The 23,126-nt window shown below is 37.5% G+C and overlaps 1 protein-coding gene across 6 annotated transcripts in view; it reads left to right on the plus strand.

Annotated features, from left to right (window-relative positions):
* Nucleotides 1-23,126, plus strand: part of PIK3CB (phosphatidylinositol-4,5-bisphosphate 3-kinase catalytic subunit beta) — a 187,984-nt gene that overhangs the window by 136,450 nt on the left and 28,408 nt on the right. For all 6 annotated transcript variants that reach the window (XM_046002039.1, XM_046002040.1, XM_046002037.1 and 3 more), the window contains 3 exons: nt 3,485-3,606; nt 6,652-6,795; nt 8,020-8,119. In XM_046002039.1, coding sequence (XP_045857995.1) covers nt 3,485-3,606; nt 6,652-6,795; nt 8,020-8,119 — 366 coding nt within the window. The remainder of the gene's footprint in view (nt 1-3,484; nt 3,607-6,651; nt 6,796-8,019; nt 8,120-23,126) is intronic.

A 23,126-nucleotide genomic window follows, 5' to 3' on the forward strand; every position in this document is an offset into this window, starting at 1 on the left:
GTTTCTTGTGTCATCTGTCGGAAAACAGAACGAAGGGCGCCGGGGTGGTTCACTTTGTTCGCCACTGACTCTTGGCGAGAGAGTCATGATCTCTGGGCTGTGAAATCCACCGGGTTTCAGCCCCCATGCCAAGTGAGGAGTGGGCTTGAGGAACCTCTCCCTCTGCCCCTCCCCCCACTAGCATGTCTGTGCTCGCTCTCTCTCAAATCTTAAAAAAAAAAAAGCCAGTTTTTGGTTAATAATCTCTTTCCTTTAAAAAAAAAAAAGATTTATTTATTTATTTTAGAGAGAGAGCGCGCATGCGAGTAGGGGAGGGACGAGGAAGTGGGGAGAGAGAATACTAAGGGCAAATCCTGATGCTGGGCTGGATCCTAGGACCCTACAATCATGACCTGAGTTAAAATCAAGAGCCAGTGCTTAACCTGTTGAGCCACCCAGGCACCGCTACTATTTCTTTATATGAGCATGGGGATAGAAATTTTTACATTTTGGAATTTAGCACAGTCATCTCATTTCCAAGAGGTAACTACCTAAAGCGTTGTTTTCAGATATAACTAATATCCTCCATTTACGATTAGCCAATCCTAATTTCTTATTTTTAGTAGTCTAGAGAAAAAAAAAATTGTTGGAATAAAAAGTGTATGGATACAAAAGAATGAATATAAACTGTATTTTTAGTGAATTGACTACCTTAAGAAGTGGAGAGCCAGAAGTCTGGTGTAAAGTTTGTATTCTGATCCTAGAAGGATAAGCCATGGATGAAAATTCTATAGAAACCTTTCTCCACCATCCCCACCCCAAGGGGAAAAAAAAAGAGTAGCCCTCCATTAATCCACAGGAAAATAATAATGTAGAAGTGGTTTCAATAGGCTTTGCAGAAGGCAGGTAGTTAATTAGCACTGTTTTCATTATTTATATCATTGAATCAGATTTCTCTTCCCTATTCGCTTCCTTAGCTTTCCACGAACTAAAGTAGTAAGTTTTGATATTTTATTTAGTTTTACATCTATATAATTAATTCTTTAATAATTGTAAATAAACTTACCAAAGGCAACTTTCTTCCAATAGTAGAGCTGTTTTTAACTCACAGCATAGTTTAACCTTTAAACTATTGTTTCAGACCTTGGATATGGTCCCCCTATTTCCCTTATCCATAATGGGGATTTCTGGTCCATTAGGACCTTGGGCAAAGTGGGGAGGGAATCCCATCAGTGATGAAAAGTGGTATGAGGTAGGTGTTTCTTACCTTTAAACCCATATTTGTTCATTTTTTTTTCATTGTTACACTTTTTTCATTGTTTATCCCCCCCCCTTTTACGATTTTGTTTATTTATTTGAGAGAGAAAAAGTACTTAAGTACTTTTGTGGCAGGGAGGGGTAGGGAGAGGCAAAGGAGAGGGAGAAGCAGACTCTCCGTTGAGCAGGGAGCCATATATGATATGGGGTTGGCTTGCGGAACCCTGGAATCATGACCTGAGCCACAGGCAGATGCTTAACCAACGGGGCCACCCAGTTGCCTCTGTTAGGAGCCTGTTTAGACATTTTTTTCCCCTAATAGCCCTATCCCCATGATATTTTGATCCATGGGTAAGTATATGTCTTTTTATGTACAATATGTATATATGTGCTATATACATAAAAAGAGCAAGTGTAAAGCTTATTCCCTTTATTTATACAAGTTTAAGAATAATTAAACAAAAATTTAAGAAAAAGTTAAGAAACTAATATTTTACTGTATTTGAATAACTTATATAATTATGTAAATTATAATATCAAATTTCATAACTATGTTAGCAATTTAAGAAAACATACAGTAATAATAGCAATATAATCAAATTGTTAAAAGTTATTCAAAGGTTATATTCAAAGGTTATTTTTTCTGCAAATATAAAATCAATAGAAAAATCAGTTTTTAAAAGTATCTTTAGTGAGATTAAATTTGCTTGATATGAGAAAATAAATAGCTTCTGGATATTCATTCAAGTATTATTGACCTATTTTGGCACCTGACCTAATTAATGAGAGAGGCTGAATAATTCTTAGAATAAAAATAATAAAATATGAATGATTTTTATTTAGTTCTCAAAGCCCAAGTCTCACATAAAAGCTTAAATGACAAACGACAAGGTAGCTAAACAGCAGATATTCTTAGGCCACTTTTTGCAGTATGACTGTGAGATTGGCAGTCTGTTGAGAGAGGTCCTCCAATTACTGCCATCTCTTTTCCATGTTTTTGTAACTTTATTCCTGCATACATTTTGTGTGTCTTCTTCGGATTCCAGGTGCTACTTACATGCTACTTATGCGATACCAAATATCACATAGATACTGTGCGATAATACAGAATATGATTTTGTCAGATAGATTTGGACTTTGGAGGGCCACAAATCATAGTTATCAAAAATTTTTTTCTCTCTTCCATAATCACTCCTCTCCTCATTTAATCATCCCTAATAAAAAGTACATGCTATAAATATAATTAACCTTGAGGAGGAGGATGAGTCTCACATTGCTCTGATGGGAGACAGATAAGAGTTCTTTCTAGATTGGGCTCTCTGGAAGTAGGGTTTCCAAAGATGTAGATATTTCTGCCCAGATCCACCCTCCACTACAGTCCCAACTCATTCCTGTGGAGGGATTCCTTTTTATTCTAGATCATTTCTAGTGGCATCTGTAAATAGGAGACTGGCTGTTTTTACCATGTTTATAGAAAATAAACTATTCTTTTTAGTCACTTACTGTGATTTAAAGGGTGTAAACTTGTTATGGTCAATAAAAAAAAATCTGTTAAGTGATAGGTATTCCTTTTTTTTTTTTTTAAGATTTTATTTATTTATTTATTTGACAGACAGAGATCACAAGCAGGCAGAGAGGCAGGCGAAGGGTGCGGGGGGGGGGGGGGGGGAGGGGGGGGGAGGGGAGCAAGCTCCTTGCTGAGCACAGAGCCCAATGCAATGCAGGCAGAGAGAGAGAGAGAGGAGCTGGGATCATGACCTGAGTTGAAGGCAGAGGCTTTAACCCACTGAGCCACCCAGGCGCCCCAGTGATAGGTATTCTTAAAAATATTAAGAACTGGAAATAAGCTCCCTCAAAATAATTTTATGTTGAGTTTTTAATGAACTTTTCATATGTAAATTGCCTGTCATTAGCTTGAGTGTGTACTTATATTTGTACTTTGAATTTTACCTTTAAGTATTTCTTGATCACTTTTCTCTCTTTTTTCCTTTGAAAAATGATTTAATAGTTAATGATTATATTCAGTGTATCATTCTGTTCCCAGGTAAGTACTTCATTGCTTATTTATAGAATATTTCAACAAAGACAGTCTTTACTAATCTACGTTAACAAGAGGGGAGTTTTGAGGCCTCAGTAATTGCAAGTATGCTTTTCCTTTCTTTTGACCCATCTCTGCTCCTGTGTGTCAAGGAAAAGTAGATTATTTTTCTCCCCTATAATTTCTGAACCAGTCTTAATTTTTCAACAGCTTCAGGCACTACTTCAGATTTGGCCTAAACTGCCCCCCCGGGAGGCATTAGAGCTTCTAGATTTCAACTATCCAGATCAGTACGTGCGAGAATATGCTGTGGGCTGCCTGCGACAGATGAGGTATTCTGCAGGTGGCTTTCTTGGGGGAAAGGATGTATAATAACTTGGGGGGTCGATGGAGAAGGTGCTGTCTGCTTGAATGTGTCATAAGAAAGGAAAGAGCTAGGAATTATTCAGATTTTAAAGTTTTTTCTCTCTCCCTTTCGATCTCCATCTCTCCCTCTTCTTTCATGTTTACTCTATTATAAAACAAAAAGCAAAAACACACTGGGTTAGGAGGTACCCAAGATCACCCTTGGTTTCTACAGTTCATTACAATTCACAAGATTCCACATATATTCATACTTTTGGCTGTGATTTATTATAGCGAAAGGAGGCAATGTAGAATTGGCAAAAGAAAACGATTCAAGGGGGAAAGTCTAGAGGAAACCATGTAGGAGTTTCTAAGAGTTCTTTACTAGTGGAATCACAGTGAATATACTTAATTCCCCCAGCAACGAGTTGTGACAACATGTCTGAAATAATTATCTACTGGGGAAGCTTCTTAGAGATGTGGCAGTCAGAACTTTTATTGGGGGCTAGTCACAGAAGCCCCTTTTCCTAACACAAAAGCAAAATTCTAGACTCCCAGAAAAATGAGTATTGAGGATAAACCATACAATTTGTAAGAACAATTTATGCACACAAAGCCACTCTTACCTGTTAGGTGGTGGGAAGCCTTCTGAAATCTGTGTTTCCAGATGCCAGCCAAAAGGGCCAGAGTGTTAACAGGCTATTTATTTATTTATTTATTTATTTTAAGATTTTATTTATTTATATGACAGACAGAGATCACAAGTAGGCAGAGAGAGAGGAGGAAGCAGGCCCCCCGCTGAGCAGAGAGCCCGATCCCAGAACTGGGATCACGCGACCTGAGCTGAAGGCAGAGGCTTTAACCCACTGAGTCACCCAGGCGCCCCAACAGGCTTTTTTTTAAAGGATAAAGTTCAAGCCTGCTGTTAATGTTAACTCTTTCCTGTCCACCACTCAGAATTAAGAAATGTTAGTATTTTGTCATTTTTTAAAAAATACTTTTAAGTATTTTATAGTTAAAAGTTTATTTTTATAAAGTTTTTATTTTATAGTTAAAAGTGAAATCCTCGTAGTTACTCTACCTAGTGCTAATTACTTTTACTTCCCCAAAACAGCCATTATCATGAATTTGGCATGTATCCTTCTGTACCACATTTTCCTGTTTATACTGCATTTTTATAACTATAAAAATATAGAGTAACATTGTGCATTTTTTAAAATTTTATTTTTTAAAAAAGATTTTATTTATTTGACAGACAGAGATCACAAGTAGGCAGAGAGGCAGGCAGAGAGAGAGGGGGAAGCAGGCTCGCTGCTGAGCAGAGAGCCCAATGTGGGGCTCCATCCTAGGACCCACCCTGGGATCATGACCTGAGCTGAAGGCAGAGGTTTTAACCCACTGAGCCACCCAGGCGCCCCAACATTATACATTTAAAAATTACACCAATATGTCTTACTGTATGTTTTATTTTAAATCTTGCTTTTTAAAAACCCACTGTAGGTTTTTGAGGTCATTCTCTCCCATTGCATATAGATAATAGTTTGTTTCTTTCACTACTGTGAAGTATTCTGTTGTAGGGATATATCTTATTTACTCCATTTCCTTATTGAGGACCATTTCTGTTTGCTCCAGACTTCCCTGTTATAAACAGTGCTGCAGCGAACATGCTTATGCAGTTACCTTTGGCCAGTACATGTGTGAAAATCTAAGATCTTTATTTGAAGAAATGTTGTTAGTGAAACAGCCTCAGACACTGGGCATTTTCAGGTTTATTCATTGCCAGTCTCAAAAATGAAGATTATACTGTGTGGTTGTTTGAAAAAGAGAAGTTCTCAGAAAATTATGGATAGCGCCATCCTTTTTCTTCTTTTTAAAAGTCATGTGATACCCAAAAGAAATTACATAAACTCTTCATAGATGCTATTGTAGGGGACTAAAGTTCAAAGTGTGAGGAAAGAAGAAGCCTCCTTACGTTTCAGTACTTCCTTTCTGTCTTTTATACCACTTGCAGGTTTTATAAAGGGCAAAGATTTTACAGCAAACTTAAGATTGTTGAGTCGTTTTAAAAAATGAGGCTCCCAGTTGCTTCTTAGTTTCCCTGAGTTTACCTCGGAGACCTGAGGGGAAGCGGCTACTTGGCCCGCTTTGGGCCGAGCCGTTTTTCTTAAATGTGTTGATCCCCAGGAGGAGATTGCTGTGATCTCCATGTTCCATTTGGTAATTCTGATGAGTTTTCCTTTGATAAATTTTATGCTTATGAGGTTTTTTTGTTTGTTTGTTTGTTTTTAAATATAGTGCCCTACATTTCAGTCCCAGATCTGCATTAGATTACTTTCTTAACCATTTATTGCCCAAGACTACAGTTAGCAAAGAGAGGACTTGGAATTCATATCTTATCTGACCACTGGAATTGCCTCTGATTAGAGTGTGTTTATATGTGACACAAACTAGAGAACTACTAATACTAATTCAGCTCATTTAATTACAACATTATGTTGTATTAATTCAGTGAATCAGTTCCCACTTATACATACACTCATTTCCTTATCCTTTAAACTATTAAGTTAATATTTTAACATTCACTATCTGTGAAAAGGAATTACTTAATCCTAATGATAGGAAAGAAAAATAAATTGCTAAATTACTGATGGAATTTTTACTTTAAAAAACTGGTTGACTGAGTATGTCACTTTTCCAGCATGATCAGAAACAGTATTACAGTACCTGATTTTTTTTTTTTTTAACTCTGGGCTGATTGTAAATACAGTCATTAATCATATCAACCTAGATAATTAAAATGCCCCAGATATCTGTTCTTTGCTCTTTCCTTTTCACTCCCTGTCCTGCCCACAGGAAATCCTGAGCTTTTCTTGTGTCATTTTAACAGTGGAATAGTGAATGTAAGCATGCAACAGGCCTTACCCCCATGAACCGTTGTGTTTCAACAAGTTAGTATTTCATAGTTTGATTGGAAGGAATCTTTTTCTGCCACTGGTTGTTGAGTAACTTATTCTGTTCTTTGTTTCTTTTAGTGATGAAGAGCTCTCTCAATATCTTTTACAACTGGTGCAAGTTTTAAAATATGAGCCTTTTCTTGATTGTGCCCTCTCTAGATTCCTATTAGAAAGAGCACTGGCTAATCGGAGGATAGGGCAGTTTCTCTTTTGGCACCTTAGGTAAGTCTTCTGTATTTTTCAATTCGAGTCCACCTTGACCTTTTGTAAATATAAATCAGCATAATACAGGACATTTAGTGTATTCATCAGTTGGTTTTGTTGTTTCCGAGCCATCTGTAATATTAGCACTTGTCTTGGTGTCTTCTCCTATTTCTTGATACCCAACTCTTAATTTTCAGGATTTGGCAAACTAATTCAGATGAGTATCCCACCAAGTCTCCTTGATTTTTAACAAACAAATAATTAATGTGTTGCTATTTTCTTGTCAAATGTACTTATTATGTACCTACAATTTGGGCTAAAATTTGGGCTAAAACCGGACTTAAAATTCCTTCCAAAAGGCTTTGGGTAGTAATATTATCATTGCAACTAATAGGTAGAGGTTTTAAAGTTTTCCTGTAAGAACAGCAACATTATTTTAGGCTTCTTTATTAGGTCATTTTCAGAAATACATGAGTCTTATTTCACCAAGTTTACGTAGGAGTAAAATCAAGGAGGATAACTGAAGTTCTTCTGTCCTGGGAAAATTGTTGGCTCCTCATTTCTGACTGTACTCAGACATTTTTCAGTCATTTTCATCTGGACTTCAGAATATTAAAACTAATGATTATCAGAAAAATATGACTTAACTCCGTTTTTGCCAGAGTTCTTAAGGAAAATAAGCTCTATATTATTTTGATGTTAATTTGGGGGGTTATATTTCTGAGTCTTGACTTCCTTATTATTCACAGAGGTTTTCCTTTCTTATTTTAAACTTGTCATCTTCTCCTGCAGTTCAGTCTTCCTAATTTTAAGCCCCCAAGGAATAACAAAACATGGTGTTCCTTCCTTTTTCAAATATGTACAGCATTCTTTAAGTGAGAAAAAATTGTATAGAAGCTAATTGAGTGACTAGTCAGTTGTGTGATATGAATCTTCACTTTATTGTCATTTAATTGGCAATATTACCATTTCAACTACAAAAAGTAATAAGCAAGGTAAGATGTGAAATTTTTGAATTTTTTTGAATAAAAAATTAACTACAAAATCACATGAACTGTGGTGTTTAAAGACTTGGGAAGTTGACCATCCTACTAATAATTGTGAATAAGATAATGTGTTCTTTTTTTGATTGGCATCAGAGGTTTATTTCATAATAGAATATGAAGTCAGTATTTTTATTTGGTGATCTGAAGTGTTTTATTTTATAAGCAGCCTGTCTTAATAGTATTAATTTATTTGTAGGTCAGAAGTGCATATTCCTGCTGTCTCAGTACAATTTGGTGTTATCCTGGAAGCATACTGTCGGGGAAGTGTTGGGCACATGAAAGTGCTTTCCAAGCAGGTATCAGATTTTTTTTTAATCTTCTGTTCAGTTTGCCACATGGCATTTGATAAATTGTATCATATGCTGTTTCTCACATTATATCATAGAGGTTTTAGTAACTAAACCTAGTTAATACATTTTTAAATGATAAGTCAAGAAATGAAGGGTCAACAAACTTAGAACATTAATTGAGTACCCCCCCAATTACGGATTCTTCATTGTATGTATATTAAAACATGCCATACATTTTAATAGGAAATGCCTATTTAGGCATGCTTAACAGTGTGTTTGATGGTGATGATGACAAAGGTCATGAAATAGGCCCTGTTTTTTCATGTCCCTGAGTTACTCTTTGCAGTTAGTATTTATGTTTCATATATTCTGCCATATGTTTTTGTTTGAGATACTTTGACAACTAAGTCCATAGTTGTTATAGGATCTAGAATTCAGATTCCTCATGCTGCTTTTTCAAATTATGTGTGTGTATGTGTGGATAGATAGATAGAAATGTCTGCAGACCCTTATCTTCTTTCCAGGCCTTCATTTTCTAATCATGGCAGGTGATAAGATATTAGTGATATTGATAGGTCAGATACTAAATGCTTATATGCCAGGAACCATACTAAGTGTTTGAAGTATATTTCTTTACTCTCCTGATAATGTGCCATAGTAGTTGCCAGTAGTGTCTGGATTTGACGAGGGAGAAACAGAGGCTCCGAGAGATTAAGTAGTTTGCCTAAAAACCAACTATTAAGTGATAGGAATAAATTTTAAAGTTAAGTCTGTCCAGCTATAAAACTAACATTTTTTTAAAATCCCCCACTTTTAGCACCATAACTCTATTTTATAAATCAAAACTTAAACATAGATTCAATATATAAAATAGCAATGTCATTTTATCAGTATAAATACGTTTTAAGGCTAAAATAAAATAAAAGCCATTAAACAGAACCATGAAACTATTTTACTAAATACAGAATTTCAAAAGCTGGGACTATTAACAGTTGTAGTCTCAGTATCTATTTATTTCTTTGTTTTGGAGATAATCCTGATTTATACAGCTAAGTGTTTGCAAATAGTAAAGGTGTTTGTTTTTTTGTTTGTTTGTTTGTTTGTTTAAAGATTTTATTTATTTATTTGACAGAGATCACAAGTGGGCAGAGAGGCAGGCGGAGAGAGAGGAGGAAGCAGGCTCCCTGCAGAGCAGAGAGCCCCATGCAGGGCTCGATCCCAGGACCCTGAGATCATGACCTGAGCCGAAGGCAGAGGCTTTAACCCACTGAGCCACCCAGGCGCCCCCAAATAGTAAAGGTTTTTTTAATAGCTTCCTTGCAAGTGAGAAGCACAACTGTGGGGCGCCTGGGTAGCTCAGTGGTTAAGCCTCTGCCTTCAGCTCAGGTCATGATCTCAGGGTCCTGGAATCGAGTCCAACATCGGGCTCCGTACTCAGCGAGGAGCCTGCTTCCTCCTCTCTCTCTCTGCCTGCCTCTCTGCCTACTTGTGATCTCTCTCTGTCAAATAAATAAATAAAATCTTAAAAAAAAAAAAAAAAGAAGCATAACTGTGGCTCAGCCTTGATTTGCTGGTAGGTCATTGGTCCCCTGAAGATTGTGATGAGAGCATTTCTGCCATCAAAATAAAATAGCCCTGCCAGAATCCTTCATTGACAGGTAGCAACAATATGCTTTTGTTCTTTAGCAATACTCTTTCTTAAATTGAGTATCCTCTAAATAAACGAAAGAAGGTTCTGTTAATGGTTTAATATGTATTTACTCAGAACTTTCTGTATGCCAGGGTTTGTGTTAGGTTCTGGTAATGTGAATATAGTGAATATAGTTGTGTTATTATTATCAAGGAGTTTATATTCCAGAGAAGATATACAAGTCAGTGATTGTTATGATAGAATTATTATAATGGAAATATTATGGAAGCACAAAAGACAGACATGTAAACAAACTTAAGGCATTAGGGAAGAGTTCACAGTGGAGGAGATGCTTGTAGCTTTTGATGTTGTAGTTGATGTTAGTTCAGTGAAGAGTATGTTAGTATTTTACAGAGGAAAAACCAGTAAGGGGTGTGTGTGTTTGTGTATGTGTATGGTTGACCCTTGAACAATATGAATTTGAATAACACGAGTCCACTTATACACTAATTTTTTGGGGTATAGTACAGTACTGTAAATGTATTTTCTCTTCCTATGATTTTCTTTCCTCTAGCTTACTTTATTGTAGGAATATAGTGTATAATACACATTATGGACAAATTATGTTAATCGATGGTTTATGTCATTGGTAAGGCTTTCCATCAGCAGTAGGCTATTAGTAGTTCAGGTTTTTTTTTTAATTTTTTATTTATTTCTTATTTTTTAATAAACATATAATGTATTTTTATCCCCAGGGGTACAGGTCTGTGAATCGCCAGGTTTACACACTTCACAGCACTCACCATAGCACATACCCTCCCCAATGTCCATAACCCCGCTCCCCTCCCCCCAGCAACCCTGTTTATTTTGTGAGATTAAGAGTCACTTATGGTTTGTCTCCCTCCCAATCCCATCTTGTTTCATTTATTCTTCTCCTACCCCCCAGCCCCCCATGTTGCATCTCCACGTCCTCATATCAGGGAGATCATACGCCATCACATCATTGACCCGTAGTTCAGTTTTTGAGGAGTCACAGGTTATATGCAGATTTTCAACTACATTGGGCTGGAGGTCGAGTCCGTACCTCTAACCCTTTATTTAAGGGTTAGCTGTATAGAGAGAATGAAGCCAAGGGAGACGGTGAGATTGTGATTTATTATAAAGAATTGGCTCATGTGATTATGGAAGGTGAGAAGTCCGGAGATCTTCAGTTATGTGAGCTGGAAACCTAGGAGAGCTAATGTTGAAGTTCTAGTCTGAAAGCAGACAAGTTTAACACCCAAGGAGTTTTAATTCTGGGCAGGAAAAGACCTGTGTCCCAACTCAAGGCAGTCAAATAGGTGTGCTTCCTTCTTATTTGCTGGAAAGTCTGCTTTTTTATTCTATTCAGAACTTCACAGATTCTGACAAGACCCACCCATATTAGGAAGGGCAACCTGCTTTACTCCGTCTACCCATTCAAATGTTAATTTCATCCAAAAACACCCTCACAGACACACCTAGAATGATGCTGGACCAAATATCTGATCACCCCATGGCCCAGTCAAGTTAATACCTAAAATTAACCATCACAGATCAACTTGGCATGTATACACAGCTCTGAAAACCATATTTAATCTCTAGGTAAAGACTGTAGCAAGTTCAAAATGCCCTTAGCATGATAAAATTACCCTGAGTACAACCAAAAATGCACTAACCTCTTTCCCAGCATGAGAAGTAATATCCTTGAGTGTTGCCTACTCTTCTTGCTTCTCTGAAAATTAAATAATATGATGTAAAATTAATATTTAAATACTATGATATAAAATCAGTACATCTTATGTTACATGTTAAAGGGAGGGGCGCCTGGGTGGCTCAGTTCATTAACTACCTTTGGCTCAGGTCATGATCCCAGAGTCTGGGATCAAGCCCTCTGTTGAGCTCAGCGGGGTTTGCTTCTCCCTTTCCTTCTGTCCTTTCCCCCGCTGGAGCTCTCTCTCTCTCTCTTTTTCTCTCTTCAAATAAGATCTTTAAAAAAAGAAAGATAGGAAAAGGAAAACAGTGGGAAGGAAACAAAGACTGTGTGTCTGTGTACATATAGTATATACACACAAAAACGTGCATACCAAAACATTTCTGTAACTAGTCATGTGGTCATAGCTGGTATTTGTTACTAGCTTCTTCCAACCCTTTCTGTATTCCCTTTGCCTTTAGTAAGCATTTCACTTGTGGTTCTTGACCTGCAGGTTTAACCCAAACCTTCGTTCTTTTCTTTTCTTCTTTTTTTTTTTTTAAGGTTTTATTTATTTGAGCAAGAGCACATGGGAGTCAGCTGCATAACCAACTGAGCCATCCAGATTCCCCCCAAAAGCTTCATTCTTGAAGGGTCCAGGTCATTAGTAGTCCTACCTGAGTTAGCTTGTAATTGCCCATTGGTCTTAATGATAGGACATGGTCATGCTTAGAGGAAATATTCTGTATTCTAGACATACTTTTCCTTTTGTCTGTGGAGTAATAGGCCGGTTTCCCTGTGGTAGTCAGGATCAATCACTCCAGCCAGCATCATCGTGCCCTTCTTTGCCTGTTGATATGAAGACGTAAGGAGCTCAAAGTGGCTGGGCTGGAGTTTTAACTTTTAGTCCAGTGGACTCATTGTCATGTCTCCCACTGGAACCATTCTTCCTTCTGTAACTAAGATCTCTATGTCCATAAAGCATAAGGGTGCAGGAAAAAGAAGCAAAAATTTTGCTTCCATATTTAACTTTGATTTTTGGACCCTTGAGTCCTGGCTGTGGGAGAAACAGTGTCATGTAGCAGATGATGACTTGGATCATAGACAGCTTTCTGGAGAACTTTGCCTACGTCCTATAAGGTATTGCCACCTAGCTGGTACTACTGTAACTTAATCTTCCAAAGGCCATTCTACTCTTCTGTCAAGCCAGCTACTTCAGGTTAAGAACATAGTAAGACAAGTGAATACCATGAGCATGAGCCCATTGTTAAGCTTCATTTGCTGTAAAATGAGTTTCTTTTTTTTTTATTAAATATTTTTATTTTTTAATAAACATATAATATATTTTTATACACAGGGGTACAGGTCTGTGAATCGCCGGGTTTACACACTTCACAGCACTCACCATAGCACAGTACCCTCCCCAATGTCCATAACCCCACCCCTCTCTCCTGGCCCCCCTCCCCCCAGCAACCCTCAGTTTGTTTTGTGAGATTGAGTCACTTACGGTTTGTCTCCCTCCTGATCCCATCTTGTTTCATTTATTCTTTTCCTACCCCCCAAACCCCCCATGTTACATCTCCACTTCCTCATATCAGGGAGATCATATGATAGTTGTTTTTCTCCTGTTGACTTATTTTGCTAAGCATAATACCCTCTAGTTCCATCCACGTCGTGGCAAATGGCAAGATTTCATTTCTTTGATGATAGTATTCCATTGTGTATATATACCACATCTTCTTTATCCATTCATCTGTTGATGGACATCTAGGTTCTTTCCATAGTTTGGCTATTGTGAACATTGCTGCTATAAACATTCGGGTGCACGTGCCCCTTCGGATCACTACATTTGTATTTTTAGGGTAAATACCCAGTAGTGCAATTGCTGGGTCATAGGTAGCTCTATTTTCAACTTTTTGAGGAACCTCCATGCTGTTTTCCAGAGTGGTTGCACCAGCTTGCAGTGAAATGAGTTTCTTGATCAGAAGCAATGCTGTATGGAATACCACAATGGTGGATAAGGTGTTCTCTGACTCCACTGATGATAGTTTGGTGGAAACATTGCATGCAGAGAAGGCAAATCCATATGGAGAGTTGAGTGTTTATTCCAGTAAGAAGAAAATATTGCCCCTTCTATAGTAGAAGCAGTCTAGTGTAATCAACCTGTCACCGGATAGCTGGCTGACCATCCTGGGTAAAGGTAAATGGTGCTATATTAGGGTCTCAGTGTTGATCTCTGCTGCTGGCACTGTAGTCACTCAGTGGTGGTCATAGCCAGGTAGGCTTTAGTGAGTGGAGGTCCATATTGCTGAGCACATGTATTACCTCCATCCCTGCCACCTTGGCCATTTGTTCATGAAGCCATTGCGTGATACAGGGGTGATTGAGAAAAGAGGCTGACTAGTATCCACAAAATGGGTCATCCTGTCCACTTGATTATAAAAATCCTCTTCCAGAGACATCCTTTGGTTTACATTCATAGAGGTTTATTACATATCTCTTCCCCAGATTTCTTTGTCACTAATTTTGTAGTCATGTTCCTTCTGAGTCCCTGGTCATCAGCCAAACTTCAGTTACATCTCATGAATTTGTATACAATTGCATGTCTGGCCATTTCTCCTAACGAGCGAAGTGAACAGTGAATTGCAGTTTCCAAAGTTCCTTTAGACATGTTTCAGAAAGGGGCTGTAGTACCACAGTTGTCAACTTTCATATGATGCCTACATACTGTAAATCATGTTGAGTCTTCTCTTTTCTTCCTTTGTTAACTGACTGAAGGGAACTTCCTTTGAGGACATAGGGGCAGGCTGGGAAAAAGAAGGTAGTGTAACAAGTCCATTTGAGTCACTTTTTCATACAACTTACTGTGCCTTCAGGACCTGCTCTGGTCTAGTCATATATACACCGCTTTCATTTGTTGATGGAATACTATTTTGCTCACCCATCTTTATGGCTGGGTGGGTCAGGTAACACCCAATTCATATTTGGCAGCTCAGTTCACATGCTTGCCTGGTGGCCAGTGTTTAAGTATTCAGTATGAAATCCCATTAGCAAGCTAAGAGCTGTTTCTCTAAAGGAGAGTATCTATAGGAGAAGGTAGGTGTTTTTTTTGCAAAATCCTGAGGACCTGTGCTATGGTTTATCTATAGAGGCCTATCAGAGGCTCCAAACAGCATCTATATCTGCCACTGACAGTTCAAGACCGTTAGATCTGTTGGATCATAGGACCAAGCAGCACAGCAGCTTGCATAGCAGTCTGAACTTACTGCAGAACCGTCTCTTATTTGGGATCTCATTCAAAACTAGCACCCTTTTAGGTCACTTAGGAAGTAGGCTACAGTACATTACCCACCTGAGGAATATGTTGCCTTTAGCTACTGTGTCTCATTTTTGGTTGTAGGCGGGGCCAGAGTAACAAATTTTTCTTTACCTTAGACTGTCTTGATATACTCCATATAAATTGAGTGCTTCAAGTTTTGTTGAGGTAAAAGGCCGCAAATTTTTGTTGGAATATTCCCTACCTTCTAAGTTGCTATTTCTTACTCACTAGGTTGGATCAGTCTAATATTATAAAGGTCTCAGAGTGGTATCTTGTGGAGAGTAGAGGCGATCAAGATCTCTGTAAATTAAATGATGACATAGAGCTGGTGAGTTGATATACCCCTGAGAAAGGACAGTGAAAATGTATTGTTGGCCTTGCCAGCTTAAGCAAACCTCTTGTGATACTTTATTGACAGTTATGGAGGAAAAAGCATTTGCTAGCTCAATAGTTGTACACCCAAGTACCAGGGGATGTGTTACTTCGTTCCACAACGAAACCATATTTGGTATACCACCTAATTAATGTTAGGATGATCCACTGTAATTCTCTCTGTGTGTCCTTTGCATAGGCCAAATAGGCAAGATGAATAGGGTTGTGATGGGAATTACCACTCCTGCATCCTTTAAGTCCTTCAGGAATGGGTACTGCTTTTGGCTTATTGTTTTCTTAGGTACAGATGGTTGTGATGACTTCTGCTTGACATTTCCACCAAAATAGCCCTCACTCCATAGGTCTGGGAACCAATATGGAAATTCTGCCAACTGCTGAGTATATCTATTCCAATTATGCATTCTAGAATTGAAGAAATAGCCAGAGGATGGGTTTGGGGTTTGGGACCCATTGGGCACACTGCGAAACATATCTGTGCTAAAACTTGACTTCCGTAAGCATCTACTCTGGTGGACCTCAGTGACATTTTGAGTCTCCTAGAATTAGTGTCATTTCAAAGTCAGTATCTAGAAGTTTGAAAAGGTCTGGTGATTTCCTTTCCTCCAATAAGCAGTTACCATGGTAAAAAACCATAGGTTCCTTTGGAGAAGCCAGGGAAAAATCAGTTTCAGTCTTGGCACTGATGAAAACATTGGGGATACTTACCACCTTTACTATGTCTAGGTGTCTGGGTGCATGTTAGAGAAATGAGTCCTGAAGGTTTTACTATAGGTGTTGATTATTGTCTGGGTGTAAACATCAGACTATAAACTGTATGTGACCAGGAAGTTATTAACAAGGTAGTTATATCTAGCTGATACAATCTGAATCCATGTATTTAGTCCACTTAGACAAAATATTTTGTAGAATTAAAAAAACCTCTTCCAGACTTTGCTTCTCGGTACATTGTTTTTTTCCTCATGGCAGGGACTTCCTACCTTGCTATATTTTCCAACCTCTTGATCTCATTTGAAAGCCATTTGTTTCCTCACTCTTAACCTACTCATTCCTATACCTCTCTGGTGTCCACACTATTTTATAAACTATCCTTGTGGTAATTCCCAGTTTCATTATACTTTTCTAACTCATTTGCATTGCCAAAGAAGCTCCCATAGCTTTTCATACATGATTTACATTATATATGTGTAATATATTATTATATTATGATTGTATTATGATTTTTCATTCATGTTAAAACAACTGTGATCCTTTTGGAAAGCCCGTTAATGGTGGTAATAATAGCTAACATTTATTCACCATTTATTATGGGCCATTTTTTCTTCACAATTACATGAATGGATATTATTCGTCCCCTTAATTTTATAATCCTCTTAAAAATATCTCATACCTATCAGTGTCTCTTGTGCTTGTGGCTACTGTCCTCTACCAATCCATTATCTTCTCTTACCTGAATGTCTTTTTTTTTTTTTTTTTTAAGATTTTATTATTTATTTGAGAGAGAGAAACAGCAAGAGAGGGAACACAAGCAGGAGAGTGGGAGAGGAAGGAGCAGGCTTCCCACTGAGCAGGGAGACTGATGCAGGGCTTGATGTGGGGCTCAATCCCAGGGCTCTGGGATCATGACCTGAGCTGAAGGCAGGTGCTTAATGACTTAGCCACCCAGGTGCCCCTCACCTGGATGTCTTCATTAATTTCTTAAATTTTGCCTTTTGTTTCCATTGTTGCACACATATCTCCTGTACTGCATAGCAGATAAAGTAACCTGGGGCATTTTTCTGATACTCAGGCTTAATCCTTGTAGTGTGAGCCTCAGTTTTAATGACAGCAATTTCAGAAGGGAAGCAGTAATAGTAAGAAGATAGTTCACTTTTGCCATTTTGGTTGGGGTCCCAGAGGATGTCAAACCTTTTAAGATAATCAGAATTACAAGTGATAATATTATACTAGGGCATGCTAGGTTTCTAGGAATTTCATATAATTTTTAGAATACAAACGCTTTATAAAGAAGGCTCACTGTTATTATTATTATTATTTTTTTTGGTGAGTAAAAGCAATAGAAGTTTATTAAGTGAAGATAAAAAGCTCTCAAGAGTGAGGGGTTCCCGACAGGGTTGCCCAGCTTACTTCTTGTTTGACAGTATTTTCTACGTAGTTTTATGTATCAAATAAAACCTAATTAGTTTAAGAGATCCCTTGAAATGTTCTAGGAGCCTTTGGAAAAATCCCAAAGTTTATTCCAGGTCAAAAAGAACATTTATAATTTGATTTTGAGAAGTTTGTGGGCGGGGAGAAATGATGTTTTAAAGCCCTTGAGTAGTTAGGATCACAGATCATTATGAAACTTAATACTTAATTATCTGTTAGGAACACTTAGCTTTTTTAATACTGAGAAGACTCAGTTTTCTTAAGTAATCAACAACCTGATAAAGACGGCAACCACAGAAAATTATTTTGTTAAAACACAGATCTTTGTTTTCTAGGCAGATCACTTAAAGGTAAAGAAACTTCTACAATCTGTTATCAAAAGTACACTAAAAGTTAAAAAATAAAAAACAGAGAAAACCAGATTCTAATTTTACACCCCCTTACTTTTGATATTAACTTACTCGTTCCAGTCTTAGCCCTGACCACATATAAAATACCTTTCCAAAGATTTATTTTTCACAAACTTTCTACAACTTTTTACCCCTCAAAAATGCATCTTCATTTCTCATACCTTCTTTTGCCAAAAACACACATTTTGTTTTCTTTGCATATGGAGATGTTTCCCTTACTTCTGCTGGCTCTAGTTACATACATTAACTAGAACTCTTAACTTTTAGAAAGCTTAGTTCCTGGTAAAAATCTAGAAGAAATTATGAACTGTTACTACCAGCATTCTTTAGATTTGTAAGTTTATGAATATATTTCATAATTTCTAGAAGCATATGCCCTTTTCAATTTTCCAGTGCACCAGAACATCCAAATATCTTTTAGTTTCTCTCTAATAAGAAGCCACAAGTAGATAAAACTATGTTCAGTAATTAATATTTCAGTATTTTCTTATTTGTGAATGATGTAAATACTCAGCAGATTTCTGTTACTTACTTTAACTCAGCAAAACTAAAATTTCAAGTTGCCAGAGATTTGGGAAGCTATTTTTAAGTATAGATACAATAAAATGTAATTGTTGTTAAAAACTTTATTAACTCTTATTCCACTTAATCTGTTTAAATCATTTGTTCTCAACAGTTGTTTATTTTACCCATGAAAACTTCATGAGACATTAGACAAAATCAGCCATCATTCTAAGTTATTTTTCTGCCAACAAATTAGGACAGAAGTACATGAATTTAGCTAGTAAATTCAGGTAGAATAAAAGTTGTTTATCTACCTTATAGTCATTGTAGATAACTCTAAAGATATGCCTGTTTCCACTCAAGCAACAAACTGAAACTTGCTTTAATTTACCAAAAATTATTTCAGAGTATGTGAACTTGAAAAACTTCTGGGATAGTTTCTGTTACATTTCTGAGAATTTTGTGAAGTCTAAATTTATGTAAGTGCCTTTTTTTTTTTTTTAAGCCATAAACAGTGCTTTTCTACAAATTAATTCTGGCAGTCCCATATGGAGGTAGAAAATACTGCACATTTAAAACACATGTATGAACACACATACCAACACAAATGGAAGCAAACAGAGACCTTATAGCTTATAGCTTTAAATTACAACCATGAATTAGATACAATAATACAAAACTCACTGCTTATGAAAAATAGTTGACTCTAAATTGTTTTTCTGATAGATGAAATAAGTTCAAGATTACCTGCTTAGGGGCCTAAACTGTTTTCTAATACTTGTGGAGAAGAGACTTAAGAATTGTATTTGTTCTTAACAAGTCAAGTTCCAAATGACCTTTTTTCCCCTTTTGATAAGGGTTACCTCCCTGAAGTTGACTTGTTAAAGAGATGGTCTAGATAAGAATTATGGAGAGGACTCAGGTCGGACATACTTCAAAGGCACAGGGGAAAAAATGCAGGCTCTTCCTGTAATTTTTGTTCTCTTAAAGCCAGAATTCATAATACTTGCAAGGCTATTGAGATAAGTGCGAGGTTTGGGGTTTGGTAAAAAGTATTGATGGATTTTGAGTTGCTTCTTGGCCATGTCTCTGGTCCTGTAAAGACTAGACTTGTAAAACAAAAGACAGCTGTTTTCAATTCCTCAAAGACTTGGGTTGCTGCCTAAATGATATCAAAGGGCTAATAACATCTATGCACCTATGTTAGAGTGTTTTTTTTTCCTGCTGCATAACCGTAGGGGAGAAGGCCTAAAAAATTTCTATCAAGCTCTGAATAATATCTTCCAATTTGGGCAAATTTCTCACCATAAAGTTATTAAAGTCCCTTCAAATATCTTGTCAGGTTTCAACCTTGACAAACAGTCAGCTGTTTCTGGCAGTGTTGAACAATCCCATGGATATACGAGGCATCTGCAAAGTATATGCAAAAGATGTTATCCTCTAGATCTAGAGTTACTCCTAAACATAACCAAAACAACAACAACAAAAAAACCCACAACAACAACTTACATAGCTCAGGTGAGCAGAAAGCCAAGCCTTAGGATATAAAACAAGACCAGCAAACAAGAAAGAAATACTTTTCTCTGGGAGAGAAAGGATCAATAACCAATTGGTCAGGAACAGGAAAGAAAGGGATAACGTGAAATTTTATTTCCCTCTCTTCAGTGGGCTCCAGGGGTAATCCGCTTATGGAAATTTTCAAAATCCTCTCCTGGGTTTAAGAAATTCTTTGTGGCACTTAGTTCTGCCTTTGAGCAAGATGTGAAAGTTACGAGAAGAGAATGGCCCATAGCCTCAGGTGGTATTATGTTATAAGCTAACTGTTTAATAGTCTCTTTAGAGTAGAAAGGCAATTCAGACAGAGGGTTAGTAGAATGGATACTCAAATTAAGGATAAAGGGGAGCAGTAGAAATTATGTCAGTCTTAATGCCTCTGTCACAGTTTTTGTTTTAAATACCCTTTCTCTTTAATTTTTCATTAGTCTTTTGCAGTGAATCTTCAATGAAACTATTTTGGAATTTTGAAGCTTTTAGAGGCTGCTTCATACTATAAGTGTATATCCCATTCTGTTTATTTAATTTGGAAACACTTGATTTCAAGTGCATTTCTTACGTGTTTTATCTAATTGGAAATGTCCGCATAATGGCCATTATATTTCCAGGTTTTCTTCAGTAAGATTTTGCCATTTTACTAGCTGTCTGAAATTTCTAGGACTGTAGTGTATTGTCACTCCCGATCAGATGGAGGGCCCCAAACGTGGGATGATGGTAGCGCAGAAGCTGGTGGTATGGGAGGTAAGAGGATTCACCCAGGGCAGAACAAAGGAGATAGGAGTTTATTGAATACACTGCATGGGAGCGGTGAACAGGACAGCAAAAAACCCCACAAAAAACAGTACGCAATGAGGCAGTGGGTGGGGGCTGTTTTTAAAGGGGGAAGGTGAGGAGGTATGGGGACCTATGGAATTATCCCTTTTTTGGTAACTGTGCCTGGTTATAAATAGCCCATTGGTCTGTCAGAGCTTATGGATATTTTGAAGTGGGTCACCTGTCTGTATTCAGCCAGGTACCCACTGTGGGCCCTTTTGCCTTGTTCTACATTTCATTGCTCAAGGCTGTTTTCTAACAGTGACCTCTACATGTAATTCTTAGACATAAAATAAGCAGTTGTGTTGGAAGGTGGTGTGCTCAACTCTTTAGGATCCTATTTGTTTTAGCTAGACCTTTGGGTTTCTTTGAGCCAAACATACCTAAGAGGGGCGTGTGGTGAGGTTGGGAATTGTGGGGTGTGTTACAATATACCTTGTTGCACAGAAGTTTTCTTGCTGTTGGCAGGTAACCTAGTGTCATTCTAACACATTCCATGACCAGCTTACCCTATTACTTGAAGTGGCAGATGCTCTGACAGCCTTGACTGCTTGCCCCGTTTTTTGTAGCTTTTGGACCTCTGAGTTCCCTCTTAGCAGTAGCCTTTATCTATATAAAACAAGACAGAAAAACATATGCTCCTTAATAGATCATCAGTGACCAAGAAATGTTATTTTGTCCTGGCCAAGAGAAGGCCCTGTATGCACCAGCAGTTTCCATCAAACCTTGGACTGGGGAAGGGATAAATGAGCAAATGCCAAGGAATATGGAGTATGGACTAATTCCAAATAAAATGGAGAACCACAGCTACCTCTAGCATTTCCCAACATGGAATCTGGGAGAAGGATTCCAAACAAATAGAGAATTGCAGACTAAAGTGTCAGCAGTTTCCAATGTGGAATTCAATGACAGAACTAAGATTGGGGTTTTCCACCTGGGAAATTGTATTCTGAAAGGCTAGGGGCTTAGCTCTGGGCAGACCCGTCTGCCAGCTCAATTGGGCTTCAGGGTGAACTGCCAGCTAAGCTGAGCTCTGGGCAGAGCTATCTGCCAACTTGATCCGACCTGCCCTATGAAGGAAAGCCAGTTAGATCAGGAACTTTATACAAAGAGAGCAGAGCTCAGAGCTGAGAGGAAAATGGAAAGAAAGATAGTAAATTCAAAATGGTTCATAGTACCACACCCGCGTTTCTCATCCCTGAATGCCATGGGATTTGCTTCAGATCTTGCTTCAGATCTTGAAGCTGTCACAAAAAATTCAACTGAGTTTCTCATCCCTGAATGCCATGGGATTTGCTTCGGATTTGCTTCAGATCTTGAAGCTGTCACAAAAAATTCAACTGAGTATATTTTAATTATAAGCTTTATTAATTGATTCATGAATACAGCAGTATCTTACCTAGCATGTAGAGGGATCTTCCCCAAACTTTTTAACAAAGCCTATAAGGCCCAACTTGATGAGGTCCTGCTTCATTGACTTCACTCATGATCAAACCACACCGTACATTTCTTTGGTTCTCAGCTTGACTTTCAAACATATGATATATGTATGATCACATTATTTTTACTCCTCATTGATGAGTAGCAAGGGGAATACTCTACACTTTACATTGGCAGTTCTTGTTATCACTGTAAACCTGTGGAAGGACAGTGTCAAAACACTTAAAAGTATTTGACTTACGGCCATGTGGGTATTTAGGACACTATTCCAGGAAATGGATATCAACACAATTAGTGATGGGGCCTGAAAATTCCCAACTGTACAAACATAGAAGAATTCAAATTTGAAATACTTCAGAAAGTTCCTGTTTGCACAGTCTGTTTTTCAACTGGTTCCCTTTTCACCAGTGTTTGTACAGCTCCTGAAACTGTTGAGAAATGGAGTGTCTGTGGCTAACTTGGCAAGCTTCAGCCCTCTCGATTTTCATCAAGCTACATAGAACCTTCCAGTTTCCTGTGAGCAAGCCTGTCTGTAAAAACTGCATGACTGAATTCATCTCCCTACAGAGTCTTAGTGGTTTCTTCTCATAGAAGCAAAGTTTGAAAATGAAAACAATCTATAAAATAAATCTCCTGTTAATGGAAATTCAGGCCAAGGTGTTCATAATGTTTGTTGTGTACATGTTTTATATGCTTGTTACAGTCGATTTATGTGTTAATATAAATATGTTTATGTTAACAAGCTGTTTCAGCTTTAATAACATAATAATAAAATAAAATACTCTTTTTTATGGCTTATGGTCGGCCAAGGCTGTTTCCAATGAATTTTTGCATAACACAACATGGAAAGACCTCAGTTATTAAACAGTGAAGTTGACTTTTAAACACAATGGTTTTCATTGAGTTGGCCACTGTTGATTAACCTTGTACTAACTGCATAAGTTTTTTTTTTAATTTGCATAAGTTTTGATAGCTAGAGTTACTTCATAAAAATAAGTAATGTGGACTTGGACAACAGATACTGTTCTCTATATTCATATTTTATTACACAATAATTCATTTAACTGTACTACTCATGGAAAGAGAATATAAGA

Source organism: Meles meles, chromosome 4, assembly GCF_922984935.1.
Source record: "Meles meles chromosome 4, mMelMel3.1 paternal haplotype, whole genome shotgun sequence".
Taxonomy (NCBI): domain Eukaryota; kingdom Metazoa; phylum Chordata; class Mammalia; order Carnivora; family Mustelidae; genus Meles; species Meles meles.